Source organism: Carassius carassius, chromosome 38, assembly GCF_963082965.1.
Source record: "Carassius carassius chromosome 38, fCarCar2.1, whole genome shotgun sequence".
Classification (NCBI taxonomy): Eukaryota; Metazoa; Chordata; class Actinopteri; order Cypriniformes; family Cyprinidae; genus Carassius; species Carassius carassius.
This window is the reverse complement of record NC_081792.1, coordinates 20,635,114-20,659,060: the sequence shown is the minus strand read 5'-3', so window position 1 is coordinate 20,659,060 and position 23,947 is coordinate 20,635,114. Positions and strand designations below refer to the sequence as shown.

At 36.5% G+C, this 23,947-nt stretch overlaps 1 protein-coding gene across 2 annotated transcripts in view; it reads left to right on the top strand.

Annotated features, from left to right (window-relative positions):
- Positions 1-23,628, top strand: part of LOC132119541 (lysine-specific demethylase phf2-like) — a 28,414-nt gene extending 4,786 nt beyond the window's left edge. Inside the window, exons 2-22 of one of the 2 annotated variants that reach the window (XM_059529597.1) lie at positions 3,246-3,331; positions 4,197-4,311; positions 4,560-4,720; positions 4,858-4,999; positions 6,366-6,552; positions 6,909-7,071; positions 7,158-7,245; positions 8,540-8,646; positions 9,843-9,934; positions 10,042-10,131; positions 10,288-10,617; positions 11,392-11,511; positions 12,271-12,386; positions 12,626-12,804; positions 13,269-13,336; positions 13,920-14,089; positions 19,033-19,313; positions 21,430-21,525; positions 21,606-21,715; positions 22,492-22,786; positions 23,004-23,628. In XM_059529597.1, coding sequence (XP_059385580.1) covers positions 3,246-3,331; positions 4,197-4,311; positions 4,560-4,720; positions 4,858-4,999; positions 6,366-6,552; positions 6,909-7,071; positions 7,158-7,245; positions 8,540-8,646; positions 9,843-9,934; positions 10,042-10,131; positions 10,288-10,617; positions 11,392-11,511; positions 12,271-12,386; positions 12,626-12,804; positions 13,269-13,336; positions 13,920-14,089; positions 19,033-19,313; positions 21,430-21,525; positions 21,606-21,715; positions 22,492-22,786; positions 23,004-23,092 — 3,085 coding nt within the window. In that variant the 3' untranslated portion in view covers positions 23,093-23,628. Of the gene's footprint in view, positions 1-3,245; positions 3,332-4,196; positions 4,312-4,559; positions 4,721-4,857; positions 5,000-6,365; positions 6,553-6,908; positions 7,072-7,157; positions 7,246-8,539; positions 8,647-9,842; positions 9,935-10,041; positions 10,132-10,287; positions 10,618-11,391; positions 11,512-12,270; positions 12,387-12,625; positions 12,805-13,268; positions 13,337-13,919; positions 14,090-19,011; positions 19,314-21,429; positions 21,526-21,605; positions 21,716-22,491; positions 22,787-23,003 lie in introns of both variants that reach the window. The other variant, XM_059529596.1, reaches the window with a different exon arrangement.
- Positions 23,629-23,947: the final 319 nt, after the last annotated feature.

Genomic DNA, 23,947 nt, shown 5'->3' with positions numbered 1-23,947 from the left:
AGTAGCTAAATTAGGCGCGGTCACTTTAAGAGACGATGAATGCATCCAATATAATACACATCCCATTTTTTCCGTCAACTGTTTACTTTCACTTAAGAAATAACTTAACTTTGAGAATAGATTAACGGCGATATTTTTTTTATCGCCCGGTAAGAGTCTCACGTTAATGCAGCATATATATATATATATATATATATATATATATATATATATATATATTCCTGTAAATACTGTTCAGTTTCTTGCACAGACCAATCGTTTTGTGTCTTTACACATCAATGTGTCGTCACGAGCCGCATGGTTTAATTTGGTTTTGTTTGTCTCGGGTTTTTTTTGTTTGTTTTATTGTATGTTTTAGTTTTTTTCTTTGTATGTGCCTTGTATGTTTATCTGAATCTGTCTTGACAGTGTGTGATCACATTGTCTTAGACCCAAAGTGAAATTCCAGTCGCATGTTCTTCCAGGGATGTCCTTGTGTATTTTTTATTGCGATAAATGGTCTTCCAGGTTTTTTTTCCCCTCAGTGAAATTTTCTTGATCTACTTTTGTCTTTGTGAGTTACACAAGGAGTTTTTAAATGACTATGTCATTTGGGCAGAAAATAGAGTTCAGTGACTGCATTGAGGTACTTAAGGTATATCGTTGCTGCTTTTAAGAAGATGCTTTCTTAGATGCAACTATTTCTGGAAAGAGGTTTTGAAACTTTCTCCTAGGACTGTCCGCACTTAACATACGAAATGGCCTGTAAATAAACAAACATCATCATCATGGTCATGCGCTCTAAAAATGTAAAACCAAGAAATTTTTTTATAAAACCGTTATTTTAAATAGTAATCATATTTCAAAATATTACCTTTTACTGTATTTTGTTTCATTTTAGATAATTACTTTCATTTTCACATTTAATGATTTTATTTCATCACTTCCAGTATCATGCATACAAAACACTGAAACTACTATAAAAAACATGTTACATATGTACATGTGATTTTATATATATAAATATATATACATATATATATATAAAAACAAAAGGAGAATCTTCATGCTTTTTTCTAAATAATATAGCTAGGGATGTAACAATTAAACGCGAGTCAGTCAAAAATTTATTCATATTTGTGACAATTCAGATTTGATGAGATGCAAAATAAAACGCGAAACAAATGGAGTAGGAGTTTATTTGAATATATCTCTGAGGGGAACTGACTATCTTTAGAAAAATGTATGTGGTATTTTCTTTTCATTTTTTTTGCCTCTAAACAATGCATATTAAAGCAGCATTCATAAAGCCCAGGGCTGCTTTGTTTACAGCGGTAACCCTAGAAACACTATCATCGCTGCTCATCAGCGACACCTGCTGTCAGAGAGTGAATATCTGTCTCATTGCGGAGCTGTCTGCTGTTTCGTTCAGATATGTTTTATGTAGTATCACAAAAATAAAGTCTGACCATTTGTTTCAAATTTAGAAAGTATACAATCTAATTTAGATTAAAAACTACTCCTGCTGCATCTTTGTTTGGATCATGATTAAAATCCAGTGGCTGCCTCTAATTTTAAATCGAAAGCGCATAGACAAAGCCTTAGTGTGTAATATATTAAGAAAAATTTTGGGTAAACTGCTAATTTTAACCGGAGAGGGAGTGGACTCTTAATGGCAGCATGCAGATACTCATGATAAGAATTAGCTGAGGAAAGAACATAAAAGGGTGTATTTCACTGCTAATCCTGATGCACAAGTCAGCGGTTTGACCCTTCACACCTACATGCATTCTTTGTTGTACTGAGGCTCAGTGAGACTTGGCTCCTTTCACTTTTGCTATGATTCAAGGGTGCTGACACCACCCACCATCTGAGTGGACAGCATGTGTGATATATATACTGCACGTAGTAGTTTTATTCCACACTGGAGAAGAGCCATAACGGACACTCCCAGTTCGCTGTATGCTCCTGACCCCTGAACAGCTCCTCCTAATGGCAGGAATGTGCTGTAGATACATCAGGTTTATATTAGCATAGGAAGAACATTTGCACTGCAGATGGGGTGACAAACAAAAATGCATACAGTTCCTATAAAAAGTATTCCACTTCTTGGAGGTTTTTGATTTTTGGTTCATTTACAGCACTGAATACCGGTGGATTTAATGTTTTTTTATTTTTGCTGCTGATCAGCAGACGACTCGTAATGTCAGTGTAAAGCAGATTCAAAATTCTATCATCACTTTCCCACCCTCATGTCATTCCAAACTATACAACTTTTTTTTCTTCTTCTGTGGATCACAAAACAAGATATTTTAAATGAGACAGTATTTGGTTGATATATTTTTTTCAGTTCCTATTGACTTCCATTATATTTTTGAACAATACATTGGAGTTAAATGGGAACCAAATATTTTCAGTTCTTCACAATATATTTTTTTTGTTACACAGATGAAAGAAAAACATACAGGTTTGGAACAACATGAGGCTGAGTAAATGAAGACAGACTTGTCATTGTTGGGTGGACTGTTCCTTTAATATGACACGCTGGTGCACTCAGTTGGGTTTGCGAGATGCAAATAGCTAAACGAAGATCACTTGTGTGAAGTCAAGTGCCCCTAAGTGACCACTGACAACTCTGAAGGAGTTACAAGCTGAACAGACTGTGGTACAACAACTGTTGCCTGGGTGCTTCAGCAGCTTTATGGGACAGTGGTGAAGAGAAAGCCACTGTTCAAAATGTCACATGACATCTTGCCTGTAGTTTTGCCAGAAGACATGTTTTAGACTGAAGCCAGCTGGAAGAAGGTTGATCTTGTTGGCCATCAGACTAACGCCATATTTGGCGTATAAGCTGAACACTGTGCATCATCAGAAATGCACCATCCCCACCGTGTAGGACTGGATTATGGACCAGTATGGTTCCCCTGGGCCTTGGACCTCCAAAACCTCAGGACATGCGGCCTGAGCCTGCCAAACAAAGCAGACCACTAGGGCATCACTAAAGGGCAGCCATGGCCAGGAAAATAACAGCGGGAAGATGTAAGAGAGACTTGTCCACACAAAGACGGTCTATAATATTTGGAGAAATCCATCTGTTAACATTCCCATTCAGAATATGTCGTCAGATTCCCGGCTGATTTTGAATGGCTGTCAGTGCAGAATCTATGAGAACCAGATCTTGATAGCTGATAGTTGCCATTTTGTTTTAATATTGCATGGATCTTCAGAAATAAATGCATACATATTCTGTGTTTGTTATGTTACAGCTGTGTGGGAGTGGATGAAGATGAAGCACCAGATATTGACATCTATCACTGTCCTAACTGTGAAAAGACCCACGGTAAATCCACCTGTAAGTATCTTTTCTGAATGAATTAGAGTTGTCACCTTTCTATGTATAAAGCACTTTATACTAAAGCAGCTTCACATTAATAAACAGGAAATAAATCAAATAAGATAGTCAAATTCTACAGTAAAGAAACTCTAATATGACAATAGGGTCATTATTCATCTCAGTGTTGATTCAGTTGAGTTCATCTGTAAAATCATCAATTATGAAATGTTCAGTTCAGCTATAAACAGCTCTATAGAGGACAATCATCTCACTATTCAGTTAGTTCAATGTTGATTCAATTCATGTCAACATGTATTAAAATATAGTATTAATTTATTATTTTACATAAAAATTATGCATTAAATTCATATTATGCATAGTGCACATTAAGCAGCACAACTGTTTTTAAAACTGATAATAATAAAAGCTAATTTTGAGCACCAAATCAGCATATTATTTCTGAAGTAATGACATTACAAGAATAAATTACATTTAAAACTGTTTTATGTATTTTACTACAGTATTACTGTTTACTGTATTTTCATTTACTTTCTTTGTGTGGGTACAATTTTATTTTCATTTCATCATTTTCATTATATTTATGTGAAATCAAAAGAAAAGGGTATTTATTTGTATTATGAATCTAACCCTTTAATAAACAATAATAAAAAACAAGCTTTAGATAACTGATAATACTTTGCGACTAAAGTATTCTTATCCCATTAAAGACCTGAATTTAGACGTATGAAAATAATTTACTTTAAAATTACATTAAAATTGGGTTACTAATTAAGTAACTAGTTTCAATGAAAGAGTAAAGTATATTGTGTTCACCGTGTCCAATTTTTATTTCAGTGCTTTCATGTGTTTAACATTTTAATAGTGAAAAAGAAAAAGAGCTGGAATAAGCATGACACGGGACAAAGTGGAGATGTCAGACCGGTTCAGAACGGCAGTCAGGTGTTCATAAAAGAGCTGCGCAGCAGGACATTCCCCAGGTATAGTACACCTGTATTCAGACCCTTTCATGAAGATCTTCCTAGCCAAGCCTGAAGAATTTAAAGGGCCAGTGCTCCTGATAAAGACCTTCAGTTCATTCAGTGTCCAGAAGATGGCGCCCCATGATCAGCTTTGCTCAGGCTCTGAACTTTTCCACCAGACATGTGAAAAAGATTCCAGTATGATGTCTAGGAGAGATTGTGTAGGTGACTAGGTAACATGCTGATTGTGTCTTTTTCCACTGCAGTTCAGAAGATGTGGTGGTCAAGCTGTCTGGAAGTCAGCTGACGTTGGACTACCTTGAGGAGAATGGGTTCAATGAGCCAATTCTCATCCAGAAGAAAGATGGGCTGGGGATGGCTATGCCTGCACCCACGTTCTACGTCAGCGATGTGGAAAACTATGTCGGTAAGTGGTTTAGGAGATAAAATAAAACCAACATTCCTCTCTTTTGATGATTAGTATGGAAATATATCTTCCTCTCGAGAATGTATGTGAAATATGTTTGTGTTGTTCTAATCAATTTCTACTTTTTTTGTTTAAAGGACCTGATGTTCTTGTGGATGTTGTTGATGTAACCAAACAGACACAAAGTAAAATGAAGTTAAAAGAGTTTGTTGATTTTTACTACAGCACAAACAGAAAGAAAGTATTAAATGTGATCAACCTAGAGTTTTCAGACACAAGGTAAGCAGGCCTGTACAAAGTTCCATTGGGTTGTGAACATTTCGGAAATCTGTATAAATACCAGTGACTTTTTCATTTTCTTTTGAAACCTCAGAAATGAATATGCACATGCACACATTTATTCATTTGAAAGGTAATTTATTAACATAAATACTAGCAAATTGAATGGCATTTAGTTTTGTAGTTTTTCTCAATTACATAAACGTTACTTCAGTTTTTTTTCAAGTAATAATGAAAAACATTTATTTTTCACATTTTACAGCAGAAGCAAGTAACAAAAAAACATTATTTGAATAAAATACACACTCTGAATGTCAGTATAACAATGTCATTAATGTGTTTTTATTAGTGTGTATTAGGGCTGTGCACTTAATTGGAATACAGTTTTGATTTCAATTGCGACTTCCACCGATTAAGAAAATACAATAATTGAGATAAAATGTTTATTGTGCCCCATTCTGCCCCTTTCCAGCAGTGCTCTTTCGCTCCTCCATAAAAGCAAAATGGGATGTGCTTGATTTGAATGTTTATTAGATTTATTAGTGCTTTTAAAAGCGTGTAAGAGATTTTGCACATCTGTGCATGCGCTCTGGCACGGAACAACACAGACAAGTAACATGAACTTTTAGATTAAGGTACGTGCCAAAATGGTCAAATACACGCAAAAATGTGTCAAAATGCGGCACTTGGTGATTATTCATGTAACATTTGTCAGTTATGTCTTAAGTCAACGTAAACAGTTGAGAATGAAAATGCGTGTATAACAGTATATCAATAGAATTCGGCTTTTAAAGCATGCCTTCTGCCCTATATGTGTATTAATCACAACAAAATACAAAGAGAAAATTTCTCACTTGACTGAAGGACATTTGTACCGTAGCTTTGATAAGAAACAAAGGAAGTTTAATTCTTAAAGACTATACTGTTTTATTTTACATTCGATTATTCAATTTCTGTAGTAGGCTGTTAGCTGAATACTTTAGAATTGCATTAAAAAAAAACTTTTCCTATTGTATTTAACTTTTGCTTTTATTGTTATTACTTGCTGTTTATTTATTTTTCAATAAGTTTTCAGGACTTTTTGTTTTACTTGTATAAATTACACTAGTATTCTGTTCATTCATTGCGGTATCTAAAATGTAGATGATCTTAGCAACCTTATTTACAGAAAATGTATATTTTTTATATATTGCTATCTTTAAATTAAATACTCATATGAAGTTTTGGTCATATGACCCACTCATAATTGTGTTAAATAATTGTGATTATGGTTTTTGCCATAATCTAGCAGCACTAATGTGTCATTTGAAACATACATTTATTGGAGTTAGGTAAAAGGAATAATTTACTATTCTTCCTTTTATAGAATGGCCAGTGTTGTTGAGAGTCCGCAGATAGTTCGGACGTTGTCCTGGGTGGAGAATTACTGGCCCGACGATGCATTGTTGGGGAAGCCTAAAGTGTCCAAATACTGTCTGATCTGTGTGAAAGACAGCTACACAGACTTCCACATTGAGTGTGGAGGTGCCTCTGTGTGGTATCACGTACTTAAGGTGACTCCTGCATGCTCTTTATTACCAAGACAAAAAAGTCTTAAAAATGTGTATTCATTGTCTAAATGTATTATTTTTTTCATCTTAACGCTGACCATAGTTTTACTTAAAAGAAGTGTTGTATTTTTTTTTATCATTTTAATGTATATCATTTATTGATTAATGGATTATTCAGTTATTAATATGGAGTGAAGTAACAAAAAAATTGTAATTTGTTGAGCAACAAATTTATATTGCATTCAACAATTACCTGCTCATGTTAGTACATAAGATTAAACAAATTTAAGAACATTTTATTACATGGTTCTCTGAAATACTTTATTTCGATGTGTGTATTTCATCTGTGTGTTGTAAAGGGAGAGAAAATCTTCTTTCTGATCAAGCCCACTTCTGCCAATCTTTCTCTGTACGAGCGCTGGAGGTCCTCCTCCAACCACAGCGAGATGTTTTTTGCTGATCAAGTGGACAAGTGTTACAAGTGCACACTGAAACAAGGGCAAACTCTTTTCATTCCATCAGGTGGGATATCAGGGTGCCGATAATTAGATTTGACATTTAAATGACTCTTAAGGTACCAACATTATCTTGTTTTTATTTAATGGCAGGTTGGATTAATGCAGTACTCACGCCTGTAGACTGCTTAGCCTTCTCTGGGCATTTTGTCCACAGTCTGAGCGTGGAGATGCAAATGAGGTCAGTGATCTGCTCTTTTTTCTGTAAAACAAGCTATGTATTTCTAAGATTTATAGGTTCCCGTTATGCATCAAAGTGAGACAAATGTTGCATTTGATGCAATTCTGGATTAGCAACATCTCACTTGGTTTCAGAACAGAACTGTTGTGTATTAAAGGTTGATGATTTAACTATATGTATTAAGTATTAGGGATGTAATGATTCACTCAACTTGCGATGCGATTCATGATACTGATTTCACGATTTTAAAAAATGAGATTTAAGACAAATTATTACTTTTATTTTTGCATGGACAAAATTAATTTGAAGAACATTTCTTTGTGAAACTGAAATATGATATTTTTCAAATTAAATAAATAACACAAATAAGAGGCATCTCTTCATATAAACAAACTAAGGATTTGTCTGTGCTCTTTCCATTCAGTTAGAGCCAACCAATGGATTTTAATCCTGATCCAAACAAAGATGCTGCATACATACTGCATGAGCAGTTTTTAATCTAAATTAGATTGTATACTTTTGAAATTTGAAGCAAGAAGAGTATCTTCTGACTTTAACTTTGTGAAATTATGCTACATGAAACGTATGAATGAGACAAAAACAGCAGACGGGCTGAATGAGAACACAGATTCACTCTCTGACAGCAGGTGGCGCTTATGGAACAGCTGCAATATAGCATTAATATGCATTATATGGAGTCCATGTGAAAAGAAAATATCATCTAAACTTTTCTACAGTTCCCCTCAGAGATATATTCAAATAAACTCCTACCACCAACTGTATCTCAATTCATTTAAAATCTGATTAGAAGCATCACATATATGTATTGGCTCACAATGCATTGTTACATCCCTATTAAGTGTGTGTGTGTGTGTATATATATAATATATATATATATATATATATAATATATATATATATATATATATATATATATATAATATATATATATATATATATATATATATATATATATACATACATACATACATGCTTACTGTGACTATAATGTGGGATTATAAAGGCCTTAAGTTTTTGGCTATTGCCATTTTAAATGTTATTACATGCATTTGGCATAAAATGACAACCGGTGGGTGGTGATGCAATTGAAGCACTCAAGCGTCAAACCTTCCCTCTTCAGTTCTTGGCACTTCCAAGCTTCTGTAGGAAAAGAAAGAGGGGAAGTCAAGAGTATATGCGTTTGCCTTCTGAAGTGCTATTCTAACATGTGTGAGACCAAGATTTCCTCTTAAGGCACACTTTTCAGTAATCTTCCCTTTGCTTCTCCATTCAGAGCATATGAGGTAGAAAAAAGAGTCAAAGTTGCCAGCCTCACTCCATTTCCAAACTTCGAAACAGCATGTTGGTATGTGGGAAAATACTACCTGGAGCGGTTTAAAGGTGAGTGATTAATATAAATAAATAAATATAAAAACCGTATTTCTTATTTGGCTTTTTTGTAGGTCTTGTAATTTTACAAAAATCACAAGTAATAAAAAACAAAGTGTCAATTTCACTGCATGCATTTACATTATTGCACGCTTAAATCAAACTCCCATGTGTGACTCCTCTAAAATGGCTTTAAAGGCTTTTTCAAAAATTGCCTTTCCATTCTGCACAGCACAAGATTTATCCGTAACTTTGGAACTGCATATAAAAAGATCTAATGTAAGGTAGATTCAAATGGCTTCCTTCTCCTCTGCTTTGTGCTTGATCCTGGAAGGGGCCTGCTGAGCAGATGAGGAGGGTCTGGATAGCTGGCATATTTTTGCAGTCATTAGATTGGTGCATCGCAGAGTTCACAGATGATTAGCTTCAAAAGGCAGAATCACTTGCTCCATTACAACCTGGTGTTTAAACTCCCCTCATCTGGCCTTGGACTGTGTGTTTATATTTCCACCATTTTACCCCTTCACTTTACTTAATTTTGCCAGATTGCTGTAGAGCACACATTACAAAAAGGACCACAGTGGGTCTCCAAGCTATCTGATGTTCAGATGGGGGAACTGGCTTTCAAGGTCATCTTTTCAAGGGTCCAACTCTCGTGTGACTTTAGGTAGAGGGGAAAAAAGTCCTTGGCCCCTGGCCCACGCAGCAGGCCGACTGGGCCACTGCCAGCTCTATTGCTTCCCTTCTCATTTCACTGTTTCAGCTTTCACTTTATGTTCATGTTAATAATTTAAATACAGTTTGGAATATATTTCCTGTAGTGGCTGTGTATCCAGTCCAATGTAATCAGTGTTGAAGCCGCTGCTCCAAAAAGGCGCATGGCCGTTTTTAGGCCCCACTGGATTGAAGTAATCAGTTTGATATATGAATGGCTTTTGTTATTGAACAGGTTTGGTTGAAAATGTAGTGCATTTCTATTTCTGGTGTAATGTTTCCTTGCTTCTTTTAGTGAGTTTCATGCTCTGAGCATTTCTGACAGGGCGACCACAGTCTTAGGCATTGCTGCTAATGATTTATGGAAAGTTGGACCTTTCACCAATTTGCCTATTCAGAAAACAGCCCTTTTTTAGAGAGGGTCTTGTGTTATTAATACAGCACTAGATGAAAGTTTGGATCCAGAATGGAGTAATTTCCTGAACATTTTGCAGGTTTACATAAAGCAAACAAGCAGCCACCACCTTACTTGGTACATGGTGCCAAAATTGTCAATGGAGCATTCAGATCATGGACTAAAAAACAGGTACATCTTGCTGCAAATTGTTAAAAAATATTTTTTAATATTCTGTAGTTTTCCTTATTTAAATGATTTAACTTGACTCTGACTCTTGCTTTTGTCTTTTTCCAAAGGCTCTTTTAGAACATGAGGATGAGCTTCCAGAAAACATGAAGCCAGCACAGCTCATCAAAGACCTTGCCAAAGAGATTCGGATTTCAGAGGTGAGACGTTGCAAAGTCATTGGATACTTGACTTTGCTCTCATTTATTCATATATGATCTTGATTTTTATTAAGTAGAATGTTTTTGTACATGTTCAATCAGTTATTGTCAGGATCAGTAATGGCTGACAACTTCTCAACAATGTCTTTGACTCAGAATGCAACAAAAGCCATAAAGAGTGAACCCAGCAACTCGAAGCCCCCGGCAGAGGAACCCCCATCTGCTCCGTCAGAACCAGAGGAACCCATGTCTCCTGCCCACATCTCCACCCCCACAAGAGAAAAGCCAGCCAGGAAGAAAGCCACAAAGCCACCCAAAATGCCTAAGGCACCCAAACCGCCGAAGGAACCCAAAATAAAAGAAGGTGGCAAAAAGAAAGCGAAGAAAGCTAAAGAAAGTATTTTACCTGAGAAAAAGCCCTCAAGTCTGGCAGCTCTTGAATCCCATGCAAAGGACATCCTGAACAAGATGGACCAGCCCAAAAAAGTAACGTTTTTTCAGCATCATGATATTCAATATATATTTATGTATTTGAAATGACTTAAAAGGGTGGATTACATTTTTTTTTTACAAATAGAGGAATCATAATTTCAACCAAACATCCAACAAAGTGTTTAATGCAATAAGTAAAATGCAGTAGAAATCGGATACAAAATAAAAAAACTACTGTTCAAAGGTTTACAGTCTGAAAGATTTTAAAGATTTTTTGAAAGAAGACTCTAATGTAAAGCTGCGTTATTTGTTCTCAGTAAAACAGTCAAATTGTGAAATATTTTTGCAATTTAAAATAACTGTTTTATATTTAACATTATATTTTGTATTTAATAGTTTTATATTTCTGTGATCCAGCAGTCATTACCCCAGTCTTCAAAGCCACATGAGCCTTCAGGAATCATTCTAATTTTAAGAAACAATACTTATTATTATCAATTTTGAAAACAGTTGTGCTGCTTAATATTCCTGTGGAAACTATGAAACATTTTTTTTGGATTCTTTGATGAATAGAAAGTTCAAAAGCAAGCATTTATTTGAAACAGAAATCTTCTGTGTGCAAATTCTTTAATGTTTGCATTGTCTTTATACTCACTGTAGCTTCCAGTAACAGTTTTGAGTCAGTAGAACATAATCAATATATAATGATGCTGCACTAGCAAAATCATTATGAATATATTGTAAAAGATATTCCTCTGCTCTAGAACTGTCATATGCACTCTTATCGATTTATAATATCCAACTTTTATTGTCACTCACATTACACAGCTGGTAAAGACTGGGATGAGTATTATGGAGAAGGAGACGAGTAAACCAAATGACGTTGATAAGTTCAAGATGATTCGAGAGCATAATAAGAACAAGACGGAGGCCAAATGGAAATATAAGGTACGTTTGTTAGATTTACAATCTAAAGAAAGAAGTGACTGTAATGAATAACTCTGGGTCATTGTGTAATGCAAGCGTAATGATTTCCTTCACTGCAACATAGATTAGGGCTAGAGCGAAGCTTTGAAAGTACATGCAAATGATATCAAACCCTGACAAGTAGAAAAGTAGCACAGAAGGCTTTGGAATCATCCAGAAGTGATTTACACGTTTCAGATCAAAGCAATCAGCAGAAATAACTGCGGCTCAGTCACTCTCTCTGTTCTGGGTTCATCAAATCAGCAAAACCCTTTACCCAGGCTCAGAGTTTACCTTATGCTTTAATGCTATGTCATATCCCCGACACGCCATGAAAGTATTTACATATGCCTTCATTTCTGCCATAAACATGAGTGTGTTGTGTCATTATTGTTGGATAACATGGGATGGCTTTTGTAGGAAAAGCTTAATTCTGGTGAACGGAAGGTATTACGGGGCTTTCGTTCAAGGGGGAAAATTCAATGCCAGACAGCCCAGTAATGTTTGTAGTTGCTCCAAGTCTCCTGATCCGAGTGCTCCTTTGCCACTTGCCAAACATTTGCAGATGGAGAGGAGTCTCTTCTAGAGGTCATCATCCGCAATGGCTTCAGTCTTTGGCGTCTGATTATAGTGTGGATGTGGCTGACAGATAGAGGCTGACAGCAAAGACCTGTGAAATGTGTGAGATGGGCAGAGTTTCAGTGCAATGATTGTTGTTTGCCATTTCTTTCCATCTTTCAGAACAGCAAACCCGATTCATTATTGAAAATGGAAGAAGAGCACAAGTTTGACAAAAGTCTACTCAGCCATAAAGACAATAAATTTGCATTTTCATTGTCAAATAAGAAGTTGTTAGGGTAAGTGCACTTGTATTGAAGTTAATTCAGGCATGCATTATTAATTTAACCAGTCAATTTTGCTAAAAAAAAAAAAAAAAATTTCATGCATTTGTGTATAAACTAATAATTTGTAAATGCATTTATAAATATGTTAATTCAGGTGACAGCCCTAATTTTGAGCAATTCTGTGTCTTTGCACCTGATTGTCTCTTCTAACAATCAAAATAATGTTATTTTCTATCATCTGGCTTTCTCAGATCAAAGATGCTTAAGACCCAGACCAATTCGAGTGTTTTTGGCTCAATACAGAACATTAAGGAAGAAAAACCCAAGCCTGTGAGAGACGAGTATGAGTATGTCTCTGATGAAGGGGAGCTTAAGATCGACGAATTCCCAATCAGGAGGAAAAAGAACGCAGTCAAGAGAGACTTTTCCTGTAAGGTTTCATGATATGTGATCTGGGCCAGGGTGATTTTCTGATTAAATAAAACATAATTTAAGAGCAAAAATGATTATAGACTATATAATCAGGCCCAGATGGAATCTGCAGACTTCTGTTGCATTTATTACACTGATTTTGGGCAGCCGTCTACAGAAATGAGTGTTAAACAATGTGTCACCACATATAGTAAAAAAATAAAATCCTTGTTAAAACTTGCAATAAAGTTACTGTCCATTGTACATTTTAATAACAGTTTTTGCTTGTATTTGGCAATGTTAATTTTGATCCCTGGTTGATGCATATGTAGAACTTTTTGAGTGACAGGCATTGAAATCTGCTACTGCTGATTCTATATGGGCCTGCCTAAAAGAGAAACACTGGTCTTTTAACTGATTAACAATAAATCTGAAATTTCATGCTATGTGAGAATAATCCTTAACATCTGATGTTATTTACAGTTTTATCAAACATCAAAGAGCCCATTCAGCCAGCCAAAAAGCCAAAGCTACAACAGTCGGACATGAAGGTGAGCATAAACTCTATTTGGATGGCCTGGTCCAATGTTATTTAACAGAACATCTATAATATTTCTCTTTAATCAGACAGTGGTAATAACATTAAAAGGCTGATTGACAGTAAACAGGAAGAAATTAGGACAAACTCAAAATCTCCAATCTTTATTTCATGAAGTAGCTGATTCATTCCTTCTGGATGCATTTAAAACATTGCAGGGCTGATGTTCTCGGCTTGCAATAATTCACCCATAATGTTCCAACTTAAACCAACATACGGCACAAATCAAAGAAAGCAAGCTGTAAGACAGAGCCAAATATCACCTCAAAACTGATGAAGGAAATAGCTGTGGACTGAATCAAATGAGAGTGAGAAAGTTAATCACGACAGAGGCCCGCAGGCGAACTATGTGAGGGGTTACAAGAGGTTACAGGATATACCAATAAAAAACCACAAACCTATGCATTTAGTTCAGGGGATATTATAATGTATTTTGCTAAAGCAAAACATTTACCAGCTTCTTATGTATGCTTTGATGTTTTAAATTGTGCACATTCTGTGAAGTAGAGCGTATGTTTATACTACTGTTATTTTAGAGTCCAGATTCGTCAGAGGAGGAATCGCTCCATATTGACACAGAGGCCAAGACGGAGGTCAAAGGTCGTAACTCCAAGGTCTCTAAGAATAAAGGGGGCAGTTCAGCTGGGATTCTGGATCTCCTACAGGCCAGCAAACAAGTGGGCGGCATTGACTACAGCAACAACAGGTACACACGACTGTTTTCCATATGCGTATGAAAGGCTTGGCTTAGCCTAGTTTGTTAATAAGGATTAATAGGAAATTGTATTGTTGTTTTAGTTTTGCTTTAGTATTTTTAGCAGCAGAACTTTAAACAGTGCGACATCTGTGAATTTTAGCATGATATACTTTGGCATGCTGAGACAGTCGGCATCATAAATAGTTTCCAAGAAATTTCATCCCTCTAGAGCAGCACTGCCTTAAAATTACATTTTATAATATAATACAAACCTGTTTTTTTTTATAGATTTAAATAGTTTTATGCAATAAAATGTTTCAAATATTTAGCCCATATATTTGTTGACTTGAATATCTGTCAATTTTGCATTCAAGCTTATGTTTTTAAAATGTTTTAAATGCATTACACATGTAGACACATTGTTGGCCCTTGTACTGCATCTAACTGTTTGTTTCAAGTTTAAGCAGTTCAAAAATACATGGCTTTAGACCTTGCATTCGGTTCCACATTGTAATACTCCATCTAACACAAGAATGTGTCTTGTGTGAAAAAACTTGACTAGTTTCTGATATACATGACCTTGAAGTAGTGTCATGTAACAAGGCTTCCTAAAGCAACTTGTTGTTTAGACAATCCATCGACTGGTCGGTTTTGCACATCCTTAGTTCATACGTTTTCATGATTCATGGGGTATGTTTGTACATCACACACGCTAATGTGATGGAGTATGTAGTATGGATATGTTTTGTCTTTGGCAGAGGACCATAGGGGAAAACTAAATTTATGATGAAGCCTGTTCTTGACCCTTAAAGAACTGAAACACAGCATATTTCTAGCTTAATTTTTAGTTCTTAAACTTCACAATGTAAACACATCGAGCACAGGCATTTCTTCATCTGTCGAACAATGGCAAAAGTAATAGATTGCACCGTTCTTTATAAGCGGTTTACATGTGCTGGCATTATTTGTTTAATCCCTCTGCACTATTAATTTGTCAAATACAGCAAAAGCTTCAGGCCATTCCTCTTCATTTTACTGTTTGCTGTTTTGGGCACATTTTTGATGGTCTATTTCCACTGCGCTGAAAGCTGCAAATCAGCTCAAACACAAAATGAGAACGAAAACATGGCTAAAATATGTTAATTTCTCAAATTATTTTTTCTGCTTTTAAACCTGACGTACGACTGCAGGATTGTGGGGAGGAAATGCCTCCAGTCAGTTGCAACCACATTAAACAAGCTTTTGACTCATTGTTCCACCTCACTGGTTAATCACTTAATAGGTGGTAATCTGCACAGGCTAAATCTGTATTTTCTGCTGGTTACCTCAAGCTCAAAAGCAGATGTGGACACAATAGTCTTCTCAGTTCACACGGCAGAATCTTCTTCTGACATGCAAAGATCTACAGTATAGGAATATAATTATATGATGAGCAAATCAAATTTGTGGGAAATGAGCGTTTAAGTGACAGGTAAGTTAGAAAAGCATTAGTGAGAGTTGTTTATTGCTTGAGCAGATGTTAATGTAAGAGAACCGGTAAGTTCTGGCTCGTGCTTTCAGTTTTGGTTGTCTGGAAGTAAAGACGTTATAGATAATGCAGGGATACCTTGCATTGGATCTTAAGTTAGATTTTCATGTCAGTTTGTCAGGCCCACCTGTTAGCTTTACATGTTCAGTTGATGAAATATAATTACCAGTGAAACGGTTGCCTTAAGTCCAGATAACAATGCCATACCTCAGCTGCAGTGGAAATGACATCAAACATTTCTATAGTGGTCTAAAGCTGATATGTGGAATGTTTTCAATATTAAAATATTATACTATAATATGTATAATATTTCAATATTATATAGTATTTTTTTAATATGCACAGTTGACTCTGAAATATTTGCAATTAATTAGTTTTAGTAATTTTGTGCTTTTGTTAGTTTTATTACCTTTTCTTTTTTAGATGGTGTGGCAGCAAAGTTCCTTGATTATTATGCCGTAATGAGAGTATAGTTCCTAACCATATCAGCCTAGAAAATCCCAACTTTTCATTTTCCATCGGTCTTAGTACACAATATAACTACAGAAGAGTCAAGTTTTAAATAGGAAAAATATAGAAACTCTTTGGTCATTTTTGAGCGAAGTGCTAAAGGTCAAATTACATTCAATGATCTAGGCAAAGCTAAGCTAAAAAGTGCTACCGCCAGACCCGGAGATCGGCTGAATGGATTCGAAAATGGTAAAACTCAACTGTTTAACTCTAGGGGAGTTGGAAAATGAGCCTATTTTAAAAAATAGTGGAGTTCCTTTATCACAGTGGTTTCCAACCTGTGGGCCGTGGCGACCATCGCGATGGTATTGCAGGTGGGCCGCCAATTACTATTAAAATAAATAATAATATTGTTAATATGTAAAAATGTCAAAGTCATAACATAATAATATAATTTCTTATATATAATTAAATTACAAAAATAAATATTAAACTGTCACTATGCGTCCACTATTCGAGCTCGCTGATTGGTTTAAGAATAAACCACCAATTTATATTTTTGCTGCATATGCTACAGAGCAACAAATTCAAACATGCATAAATGGCTGTCAACATGTTCCCTCCTGGCTGCTTGCTCCGCTGACTGTCTACCCACTGCCGAGCTCTGTCTGGATCTGGTTCTCCCGTTTTGCTGAGCAGTGCCAGCCCGAGTTATTTTCTGTTTGCCAGTTCATTCTAGGGCTGTGCGATTAATAGAAATCCTCATATAATCACGATTTGAGCGTGTGCGATTTCTAAATAGCTTTATAGCATGATTTTCCGGAGCCCTGACCTCCCGCAGTATGCTATCAGATTCAATCAGGATGCAACGCGCCTAGCGCGAGAACAGAACAGACCGGGCATATGCCTAACTCCAGGTTCACAAACTGTCTGTGATGCATATTTTTTCAGAGCCCATGTTAACGGATCAGAGCGTTCACACTGCACGCTGTAAAAGGCTAGTAATAAAAACAAGCAAAAATAATTAATATCCAGCATGTGAGCATATAGAGTTGTGAGTGCACGACACAAAAGAAGACACGTTTTAAGTGCGCGCACTCTCTCCGGACGAGAGCAGCGTGTATCTGAGCAAGCACGTCTGGTGCTATATATTTCTTTTATAAGTCTATTTTATAAGTTTTTATAAGTTCTTCTATAAGTCTAGAAATTTTGTTACACCTTTACTAGGGCTGGGATAAACGATTATTTTTTAAACGATTAATCTAGCGATTATTTTTTTGATGCAGACCGATTTGATTTCGATTATCTCCCCATTAATTGACTACTAACAATTTATACATCTTGATTTACATATCTGAATGAAAAAAACATGAATTCCTTAACATTGCAATATATGTTTATTGCTCTTAAAATTACAAAATAAAAGACTGACTAAGAATGCATTACTTTGCACTTGTATAGAGATAGCATTCAATAAAACCTTGAAACCTTGAAAACACATAGCTTACTGAAACAAGCTTACTGAACACATAGGGCCTAGCTTACTGAAAAAAGAAGTTCTTTCAGATGAAAATAACAACAACTTGACGTCTAGTATTTAATAAAAAAGGTCACCCAAAATACTTGTTTAGAGCAATTGAAAGAATACAGTATGTAAATGTATACTTGAGGGCTTTAAGCTAATACAGAGTGCTTTTACAAAAAAAAAAAAAAAAATTAACAGTGGGAGCCAGCAGCCTGTCATGGAGAAAAAAAATCTCTGACTGCTCCACGTGAAACTTTGGCGTTCCGCCCTTTTTCTATCGTGTCTAATGATTTTGGTTAATATGCACAAGGGAGGGACAGAGCAAGAAGCGCTCGTGTAGTTTGAAGACTGTGAGTGCGCGAGCGCGCGTGAAACTTTGGTGTTTCGCCCTTTTTCTATCGTGTTTAATGATTTTGATTAATATGCACAAGGGAGGGAGAGAGCAAGAAGCGCTCGTGTTGTTTGAAGACTGTGAGTGCGCGCGCAGTCACTGTCACTCACCGATCAAATAAGGCTTTGACAGCCGCCAAAAAAAAAAAGATCAATGCAGAAAAACCCCTGGATTGGTTATATAACGTTGGACAGAATGTTGATCCGGCCATCGCGTATATTCAGCGCACATAAGGTAAACGTTTTGCAAACTTTTTTTAGAGAAATAAAAACAGGTCGACAAATCAATGCGCATATTTTGCGTCGACGTATTTTTTGCGTCGACGTCATCGATGACCTCGACGCGTTGTCCCAGCCCTAACCTTTACTATTAGTGATTATTTTGACTTATGCCTGTTCTAGAGACATTACAACTATTTGATAAAGCTCTAATTGGTTTTCTTTTGGAAATATGTTTCAAATTCAACCTGAATGCATTTATGACTGTAAAACATATCTGTGTGTGTCAAAATTGATTAAAATCGAAATCGCAAAAATGATCAAAGAATTCGCGATAGTTTTTTTTTTTTTGTCCATATCGCACAGCCCTAGTTCATTCAATAAATACAGTTAACAATCTAGCTTTCTGAGTACTAAGTTATTAACCCAACAATAGCGGGGTCAGTTTTTAATTTTTTTAATTTTTTTTGCAGTGGGCCGCGCAAACATATGTGTTTGGTTGTGCCAAAGTGCCTCAAGCCATGTGGTTAAATAATGTGGCCTGGAAATACTGCTTTTCTTGATTTGAGATTTTTAGTGTAAATTAAAGCATCTTGGCCTACCCAAGCAGTGGCAGCTGTTTGGGTCTATTTGACTGGGAAATCTGTCTGATACACTAGCCGTGCATAAATGACACATTTCACCTTTAAGTGTCCATCTCCAACCTCGCTGCTTTCCATCACCCGACTCACTACCGAAAAACTCGAATCGCTTCTCATTCCGCTGACACTCGGAGTAATGTACGTGTGTGTTGTGTATTTCTTATTGATGGACTTACAGTCAGCCACCTGCATCCCCCAGCACACAGGAGGCCATCCAGGGCATGCTGTCCATGGCTAACCTGCAGTCATCAGACTCTCTTCTGCAAACGTCCTGGAGCAATAGCCAAGCAAAGAACAACTCGCACAGCAGCACAGCCAGCAAGAAGCCGAGCAACGTGACCGGAGCAACAGCAAGCAACAGCAAGCGACCGGCCAAACGCTTACCCAAGAAGACGCAAAAGAGCAGCAGTGTGGACAGTTTGGACATGTTCGATGATGACCAGGACCACATGGATGCTTGCTTTAAGGATTCTGATTATGGTAAGTTCTTCAAAGGGATTCTTTTTACTGTGTTTAAGTGATAGTTCACGCAAAATTGACTTTCTTTCTCCTGAGGAACATATTCGAAAAACGTCTCGGTGTTTTTGTTGTCCATTAAATTAAGTGGTGTAATGTTGTTTGGACCCCAACATTTAGAAGAAATGAAGTCATGCAGGTTTGGAATGACATGAGGGTGAGTAAATGATGACATTTTAATTTTTTGGCTGAACTATCCCTTTAAGAACCCATTTGGAGAACAGATTGCAATTCTCTCGTACCTTCATCTTGGATAGCTTGTTTGCACTATTATCAAGACCAATTAGTTCCTCTGAGACTATTTGTCAAGGATGTTTCATGATAATTTGGAATTGCCCAGGTGCTCTTAGAGCAAAGCCAAACAGTGTAAAACTGCTCTATCAACGTTCTGATTAGGGTTTAATTTTGACTTAAGGGTTTTCATTCACTGCAAAGTGACATGCGTTTTTACTCTCAGCTAGAACTTTTCAATCTCTCCTTTCTGAGTCTCTTTTATAGCTTTTGTGAACCCCTTCCAAGAACAGCAAGACCATTAGTAGCCTGTTAATAATCCATTATCATGAGTTTTAAACTGTTGTTTTAAATGCTTTTTGATCTGATACCCTAATTAGTCATTACTAGCACGCACATTCCCATTTGGACTCACACTAAGAGAGAGTTTTATCAAACACACGAGCATTCCTCCTTTCTGTAAACATTTTTTTCTTTGTCTTGATAATTTAATTGTTGGAAATTGCGTGTTCCTGAGTAGTTGAGTTCAAAGAAGCTAGGTGCATGCAGGCCAAGGCAGGGCAAGGAACAGCTGCCGTGCATCTGTGTCACGCTAACATCCTGTCCAATGAGAAAATACTTACAACTGTAGTTTATGGAGTGCAAAAAGAGGGTGGTTTTTTATGTACAAGCTATGTGTTTAAAATGAATGTTTTTCAACATTGCACATTTACATTGCTTTCTTTAGCGACGTTAAACTTATGGCGTTCCAAAAAGAGAATACATTGCAAAATTAATGAAAATGGTGGCTTCTATAGAATTAGCAAACTTTTACTTTTTGTAATCATGCATTTTTATTTATTTTTTTATAGAGATAATATTGTTAAATTATTGTTTACAATTTGTTGAAGTATTGTTGTTATGATTATTTAGAATTTAATACTCTTGGGCCCGGTTTCATAGACAGGGCTTAGCCTAAGCCTAGGATTAAGCCATAGTTCAATTAGGACATTTAAGCAATTTTTATAAACATGCCTAAGAAATAAGCAGTACTAGTGTTCATCTTAAGACAAAGCAAAGGCACTGGACTGTTTTAAGATCAGTTAGTGCAAGTTTCTTTCAGTTGAAACAACTCAGATTTGCATTTAGTCTAGGACTAGGCTTGAGCCTTGTCTGTGAAACCGGGGGTTGATTTTATAATGAATATAGCCTTAAGCCTTGTACACACCGGGGCCGATTATCGTGCACAGTTATCACGCACGGTTATCCCTGACGTTTTTCGACGCGTATTTTGTGTACATACCCAAACGATTTTCGTTGGCAATGAGCTGAGTGAACATGCAAATTCCCTCCCTTTCATTAGATGGCGCTTAATGAAAAACAGAAATACAATGGTACACATCGAATCCTATTTGATCTGCAATTCCTCTCCATAACAACTCCATCTTATTGGGATTTTTGTTATGTTCAGACACCAATGAGACCAGCAGCTCTAAATTCATCTTGCCTCGATGCATCTTCTTGGTCTATTTACTTCCTCTTTGTCATTAGGTATCAAGTGTGCTTGGTAAGACCGTTTTGTGCTTGAGTGACACCAAGTCGTGTTTTACTTTAACTTTAGCAGATTCAGGCACTGAACAAAAGCGCCAGTCTCAGACAGTTTTTAACATAATGCATCCAACCAAAAAAACGAGCCTGAGGCTTTAAAAAAAAAAATGATGCTTTTACGCCTCACGTTTTGCACGTTTGTTTAGTCACAAGGCGCTTAACATCTGCGATAATCATGGGCGATATTCATCCCGGTGTGAACAAGCCTATAGATGCTGATATGGTGTTAAATGATGATTATGTTTCTCCCCCATCCCCCCAGTTTATCCGTCTCTGGAATCTGAGGAAGACAGCCCCATTTTCAAATCAAGATCCAAAAAAAGGAAAAATACAGATGACACTCCATATAGTCCAACAGGTAGTGCAAAGTCTACAGTTTCAGCTGGGAATCGGACTATAAAAATGTAATCACATGGGATTATATTCATACTGTTGCAGCACGAGTTGGGCCTACTGTACCACGACAGGAGAGACCAGCTCGGGAGGGGGCACGAGTGGCATCCATAGAGACAGGATTGGCAGCTGCGGCAGCTAAATTGTCTCATCAGGTTAAAGCTTTGTTCTTCAGTTTATTCAGTGCAATAACTGATATTTACAAGGGCATTTAATCTGTCAGTATAGAGTTATATTAAGACTGTCTGCACCTATTATTAGTGTTCCCATGAATTTACAGAAATTATAGGCAGAAAGGTCTTTGAAAACATTTCTATTTCTAGTTTATAAACACATATTAAATGTTAGAAATTTATTGCTGACAAAGACTGTTAACTGTGCAGTACTTAATTGTGGAGTTAGACCGTTACTACAGCCTACAGTTTGTTAACTAGCTATACCTTCATCACGTAAATGCATATTACCAAACAAGTATGGCTGTGTAAACTCAAATAAGCTGCTAGATGGAGCATCTGTTCAGGTTGTAGTGGTATTTGAACATTGAGAGAGGTCACAGCTTTCCCGTGAGTGGGCAAATTTTTCCACAATCATACAGCGATTGACAATTAATTTAATTACAATTTTGTGAATGCTGTATCTGCGTTGTACCATGGCATTCATTTACAGTGGGGTCCAAATTGTTGAGACCACATTGTGAATATATTGTTGTATGATTTTGAAAAATTAGATTATGATTTTGTTGATGTGAACTCCTTTGAGCACAAGATGGTTTTTTGGATCATGCTGGAATACATGATCATCAGGTTTTATGCAGCTTGAGTGTAATAAAAGTAAAATACATTCTAAGTCCTTTCTAATAGCTTCCATTTTTATAGAAACAGCTGTAAGACTGATTTAGCTAAATGACCCTACTAACTAGTTCTTGCTACAGGAGGAGCAGAAGATCAAGAAGAAGAAAAAGAGTACCAAAAAGAAGCCCATGGCTGTAGAGGAGCCTCACAAACTCTCTCAGGACAGCAGCTCTCCAGAACCCACCCCGGAATCTGAGACCAACCAGGGCAACCATGAATACAGCACTGGAACGAGCAAGACCGCCGGCAGCTCGCAACCCATGGCCCCCGGAGTCTTCCTCAGCCAGAGACGGCCTTCATCATCATCGTCATCTCAGAACACCTTATCTGTCCCGCCAGCGAAAGTCGAACGTGGGAACTCGACGGACTCCAAAGGTGATTTTATAACATAAATAGGGCTTTCTTTTTTTTTTTTGATGAGTATTAATTAATGTTTAAAGGTTTCTTTGTTGCGCTGGCCAGTATAACAGTTGCAGTTTCTGGATCTTTAAGAATTTATTGACACAGCTTTGGCTTAATAATGCATTGCAGTGATCAAAGTTACAATGTTGTTGTTGCATATGCTAACCATTTCGCTTTGTCTTGCCCACAGCCAAGCGGCTAAAGAAAGGAATGGCAACGGCCAAACAGAGACTTGGAAAAATCTTAAAGATTCATCGCAACGGCAAGCTCCTGCTGTAACGTGGACAATGGGCGACTCAGGCGTTCTCCTGATGTTATTGGACCCGAGGACTGATTCCTCCCTCCCTCGATGAGCTGGGATGAGAGCATAAGGACAGAAACAGACGGGAATGCCAACAGGATCCCACAAGTTTTAAATTTCTAAGAAGAACATAGCTCAGATAGGTTTTTGCCTTTTCTTTTACTTTATAATTTTCAGATATTAAAAATGTACAGAATACCTGCTATTAATATTTTGTAAGAAGAATTTGTCTTGTTTTACTACGGCTATCAGTTTATCAGGGGTTGCTAATATATTCTAAGATACAGTACATAGCAGTCATTCCAAGATAAAGAAAGTATCCCTTGCATGTATTCCGTTTGCATGCATTGTTTTGAGGAGGGGAAAGGGTTGGTGGAAGGTTGCAAACAAGAAATTCATTACTGCTTTTTGGATGTGGCTTATCATTGTCTTTTTTTATTTTTTAACAAGTATACTGAAGACTTGACGAATTTCACAACTGGCGGGTGATTTTAAATTCCCTCATTTGGAATTTACTTTATATGCATTACCTACACATGACAGCTGAAAAAGTACTTTTCTGTTTGCTAAGCACTATCACAGATAATATTTATTGACCTAATATAATTGTACATGTCATAGGTAGTTTGAAGCCAGGAGGCACTTGCAAATCTTCAGTGAAGCACAAATATGAACTCAATTTTTAGTAGTTTTGTATATCTTAACAGCTATTCTAAAATGACAGCTTTTAATATTTTAAAAATATTTTTTTTTGTTGGGAAAAACTGTCAGTCTATATTTCGTCAAATCATTAAACATGCATATCGATAATTTCGACAATTTCCCTGTTGGTC